At 35.5% G+C, this 5,750-nt stretch overlaps 1 protein-coding gene across 1 annotated transcript in view; it reads right to left on the reverse strand.

The window, feature by feature from the left end:
- The window catches only part of FZD3 (frizzled class receptor 3), a 169,751-nt gene extending 166,127 nt beyond the window's left edge, over positions 1 to 3,624 (reverse strand). The window contains exon 1 of the mRNA XM_007938725.2: positions 3,436 to 3,624. Coding sequence (XP_007936916.1) covers positions 3,436 to 3,624 — 189 coding nt within the window. The remainder of the gene's footprint in view (positions 1 to 3,435) is intronic.
- Positions 3,625 to 5,750: the final 2,126 nt, after the last annotated feature.

Here is a 5,750-nt window from a genome sequence, read left to right on the forward strand (position 1 = left end):
AACCTTCCTTCTGAGGAGTGGCTGGTGGGTTTGAACCACCAGCCTTCTGGTTAGCAGTCAAATGCTTTAGGCACTATGCTACCAGAGCTCCTTTGGACAGCTCAAAATGGTCTAGGAAACTCAGAAAGAGGAAATTTTTTTTCTATCCGAGGCCACTGACACTCAAGAGGGAAAGAAAATCATCAAGTTAAGAACTCATAAAAATTTGTTTTTACATAAATGTCCATGTTTTGAAAGGTCGGAATAGAGTTAAAAAATACTAGCAAAGCCCTTTTCTTTTCTACCCTAATGGACTGACTCTTACCTCATTTATGTAAATCTGTCCCAGTTCCAATGAAAGTACAGACCAGGAATTCTCTACACAATGAGAGAATATCTAATTTTTGATTCTGAATAATCAAATCTGAAATAGCCCAGATTCTGCACTTTCTCTTGGCACCCCTAGCTCACTGTCCATATACCATTTGTCCCAAGCATCATCATTCCACCTTAGCAAATATCAGTAAAGTAATCGACCCTAGGCAGGCTTGAAGCCTGAGTCTCCAAAGAGATGATACATCTGGAAACTATCTTTCAATTCATCCAGACTCACAATGAACACTCAAGACTGTACTGAAATTGTCTGCTGCAATTACTTGCTCCTGGTAAAAGCTGGCAGACATGTATCCAGAGTCTCTGGGTCAACAGAGAGATAAAAGTGTAGGGTGTCATCATCAGTTACAAATCCTTGTGAGGACCCGAGAAGTCTTACTTCCACTTGGAAGCAAGTTGTCTTGTCTCCTGAGTTTTCACATTCTTTTTCCTATTACAAAAACTTTACTTCCTCAAATTGTGTCTGATAATTCTTTCTGTCAGTGCTATCAGTGCCCTGATGAGACAACCATGCAGTCAGCAGCTATCCTCAACATTACTTTAAATCAGCAGAGTCTTCTCTTAGAAAGTATTATCCTCTTTGACATTCTTCCTAGAATGTCGAAATTCACACAGAGGCCACTCGATTGCCGATAAAATATCTAGGCTACAGGCATCTTTGAGAAGTCTGTAGAAACAACCTACCATACTGTCATGACGAATGTCCCATGAACTTATAACCAGGGATGCAAGTTCATTTGGAGCAAATACATTCTCTTTCTAGTATTTTCTAGGATAACTGAGAATTGGAATTTGGGATAAAGTATTTACAAATCACCTATTGTGTGCCAAGCACTGTGTTAGCTAGTTTATAAAAATCTCACTTAATCCTAATAGCTCTTCAAGTATTTTCATTATTACTGTCTTTTTACTATGGGGAAAAATGAAGAAACCTAGGAAGTTCACTTAAAAGCTAGTAAGTAGGTGGCAAAGCCAGAAGCTGAATCTAAGTCAATTATCTTACTATCCTATTTGATTTCCAATTGAATTTTAATGATTCATAATGATACTTGAAATAAAAGTATTCCTACTTCAATTTTCTGTAAGAAAATTGATCACTTTAACTCACAGCAGAAAATACCATGCCTGGAATCAACGTACTTTGTTGAACAGATACGTATTTTCATGACATTCTATACCAAATCTCTCTCTTTACCAATAAGATCTTATGTAATAATGGGAAAAGTAGAAAATGTTTTGCTCAATTTCTAAAGAATTTTCAAGTATATGGAATATATAAGATCCCTCCCCAACTTAACATTTCAAAATTTAGGAATAATAATCTTCCTACAAATTTTCCCAGACAGATTTGTATTAGTCTACTTTGAAGTAATGAACCTTTGAGTTTTACTAAAAAATGAAGATTTCCAAAATAGGTAATTTGCTAAAAGCACTGTAAAAATGGATTAAAGACCAAAGTCCAAAACATTTTTTCTAAATTACATTACATGGCCACATTAATATGAAAATATGGATAAATGCCAAAAGCTATCACATACAGAGCACTTACTATGTGCCATATACTTTATACATGAATTTTTACTTCCTACCTTACAAAAAGGAGCTCTGATGCCGTAGTACCCAAGGCATCTGACTGCTAACCAGAAGGCTGGAGATTCAAACCCACTAGCCACTCCTCAGAAGGAAGACTGGGCAATCTACTTCTGTAGTGATAAGGCCTTAGAAACCCAAGGAGGGGTTGCTATGAGTTGGATCTAACTCAATGGCAAAAGGAAGCTCTGGTGGTGTAGTGCCTAAGGCATCTGACTGCTAACCAGAAGGCTGGCGGTTCAAACCCACCAGCCACTGCTTGGAAGGAAGGTTGGGCAATCTACTTCCACAGAGACACAGCCTTAGAAACCAAAGGAGGGGTTGCTATGAGTCGGATGTTATATAGGTATTATTAGTTCCACTTTACAAGCAGAGAAACTATAGTGAGAAAGTACAAGTAACTTGTCCAAAGTAATAAAGCTAGAAAGTGGCGGAGCTAGAATTCAAACGAAGATTTGTCCAACAAAGCCCATGCTCCTCGTCACCACTGTTTCTTGCCTCCTAGTTCTCATCTAAGGAGACCTGGTGGCACAATGTTTAAGTGTTTGGCTTCCAACCAAAAGGTCAGTGGTTAGAACTCACCAGCAGCTATGCAGGAGAAAAAAATCTAATGATCTGTTCTTACAAAGATTACAGTCTAGGAAATCTTTCAGGCAGTTCTACACTGTCAGACAAGGTTGCTATGAGTTGAAATCAACTTGACAGCAAAAAACAACAGTTCTTATTTGATAAACATAAGCTATCCCAATTCTAAAACCATTACAGTTACATATATACTTTCTTAAACTCATCATTAACTATATGCATTAATTTGTCATAGTTCATAAAGTAAAATCATTAAGAGAAGTGTCTTAGAATTACCATTAGAAAAATTCAAGTAAGGCAATGATTTTATATAAAATCCTGAGAGGTCAAGAACAGATCATTCAAAATACAAAAGCTTTAAAACTTTTTTGTTGGTTGAGAGTTATCATTTTTAAAATGATCTGAATAGGGTAAGATCAGGAAATAATTTTAAATATTTTAAGAAAATACAAATACTGTAAATCACCAGCCTAAAATTTGAACAAAAGAACTCACTTTTTTTCTTAATGATGAACTGTGAATATTATTGTATTTTACTCTCTGTCTGAAGTTTTATTACTAATCAAATAACAGATATATCATATTATAATCTGAACAATTTTAAACTTCTGAATGGCTATTATCTCCGAGTGATTCAAATTTATTTATAGAAGTATAATGTCTAAAAAATAAGTCAAGAGTAAGCCTCCCCAAATATGAATTCTTCAATCTATCAAAGTTTGAACCTAAATACATAATTTTTAAAAAATGTCTAAGGTATAGTTACAAAATACTTTCAAAATAAAAGATAACACATTCTTCCTATTGTTTATCAAATGCATTCATTAGTTAACAGGGTAAGATAAGAGTCATTTTCTAAGACATGTCAAAGAATGAATCAACTCTTACCTCCATTGCTAAAGCTGCTGTCTGTTGGTCATAATGATTCAGAAGATTAGGCATGAAGGTAGTATTATAAGGCAAATCTTGGCACATTCTCAAGGTAATAGGTTCACAAGAAAACAAACTGTGTCCACCTGTGTGTCCCACAAACATAGTCAAGGGCCAAAGATAAAAGACAATCCAACTCATAGCCATCCTTTCAGGATTTGAATGAGATTCAAATAATCAGGCCTACACAGTATTTTAGATTTTTATACACCTTCAGGTCTCAGCTTGAAAGTACTTCTTATATATTTTACTGTTGAGTTCTTCAAACAGTTAAATACTCTTCGCACCATCAGAGCTTTGTTAGCTTGGTCTCACAAAAGGCATTTGTTTTTGGTTTCACAACGTGGGAAAATGACATCATCTTGTCTCTTCTTTTCATTTTATTACATAGGGCACATTTGGCCAACATATCAAGTTGATTAACCACATTCCCAAACAACAGATTCCATCTTAGGTAGAGGAATATTTCTTCCTTTGATTAAAATATCTGAAAAATATATTAAAAAAAAAAGAAAGAAAAGAAATGGGGGAAATTAGACATTTCCTCTCAAAATACTGTACATTTTAATATTAAGGTCTTTAATGAGAGACGTCATACTGACATAAGAGACAAAAACCAAAAACCAACTCACTACCCATCGAGTCGATTCTGACTTATAGCAACCTCCTTTGGGTTTCCAAGGCAGTAAATCTTTACAGAAGTAGATTGCCTACTCTTCCTTCTGTGGAGTGGATGGTGGGTTTAAACTGCCAACCTCCTTGTCATCAGTCAAATGCCTTAGGCCCTAAGTCACCAGAGCTCCAAAAACCAAAAAAAAAAAAAAAAAACCCCAAACTCACTGCCATCCAGTCAATTCCGACTCACAGCAACCCCTCCTTGGGTTTCCGAGGCAGTATCTCCAAGGAAGTAGATTGCCAGTCTTCCTTCCAAGAAGTGGCTGGTGGATTTGAACCACCAGCCTTCTGGTTAGCTGTCAGATGCCTTAGGCACAATGTCACCAAAGCTCAGTACTTCATGTAGATAGGTTTTTTTTTTTCCCCCCCGCAATTCCTGGGTGGTGCAAACAGTTAACACGCTCTGCTGCTAAGCAAAAGATTGGAGATTTGAGTCTACCCAGAGATGCCTCAGAAAAAAGGTCAGGCAATTCACTTCCACAAAATCAGCCACTGAAAACCCTATGGAACATAGTTCTACTCTGATACACATGAGGTCACCATGAGTCAGAATTGACTTGATGGCACCTGTTTTAAGTTTTCATTTATGCAACATGCTATGGAAACAATCCTTGAACAGCATTTAATAGCAAATATTCTTCTTTCAGTTGCTTACACAAGCTATATAGCACATCATTCAACTTGTTTATGATAGCAATTTTTCATTTGTCCCAATATATGATTGATCCATTTTGTAAAATTCTTAGCTGTTGGCCTAAATCTTATTTAAAAACATTTGTTATTTTAATCGTAACCTAAGTTATTAAATTAAATTCACTATGTTTTAATCATTATAGAGAATTTTTATATTAACTGATTTGGCAGAAGCATCTATGATACCTTGAAACAGATCTAAAAACAAGTCAAAAGATACAGATTCAAACTTCTTACTAGCTGAGTGAATATAAACACACCACTTAATTTCTCTGAACCCAGAATTTTTTTTCTTCCTTAAAATGATTCCAATATCACCTCTCACAGAAATGATGTGTGAATGAATTATAATATACACAAAAAAGTACTCTATAAATGGTAAAGCAACATCAAACATAGGTTTTATTATTTAACTATGGTTGATACAGAGGCTATGTCTATGAACCAATAATGAATTGGCAAATAGAAAGTTCTAAAAGTAATAAAGGAAATTTCCCTATGATAACATCATCATTTTAGATAGCACAAAAATTTAGTGCTGTAGATGCAGCCTCTGAATTAGAAACATCTGCCCAACAAATGACCATTACACACAATCAAGCTGCACAGAGAACAGAAATCATCCTTAAAAAAAACCACACCAGATACAGGATTGACTCCCAATTACAGTTTCCATGGAGCTTTAGAATCTTTGGACTTACCTCTACTTATCCAGTAGAAAGACCATATGAGAGTCTTGAATGGAATGGGAAGAGAGTATGGGTAGAGTACAAGGCAGATCTGTATGAAAAAAGTAAACTCTAAGCTACCATACTACGATTTGGTTTATTCATGATGCTAAATTTGCTTTTGTTCATACACATGGAGCCTTTTTTGTGTTTGATGTGGAGAACCGAGATTAGGAA

The sequence above is a fragment of the Orycteropus afer genome, unplaced genomic scaffold (genome assembly GCF_000298275.1).
Source record: "Orycteropus afer afer isolate SDZICR_OR568_19922 unplaced genomic scaffold, OryAfe1.0 scaffold00053, whole genome shotgun sequence".
Taxonomy (NCBI): Eukaryota; Metazoa; Chordata; class Mammalia; order Tubulidentata; family Orycteropodidae; genus Orycteropus; species Orycteropus afer.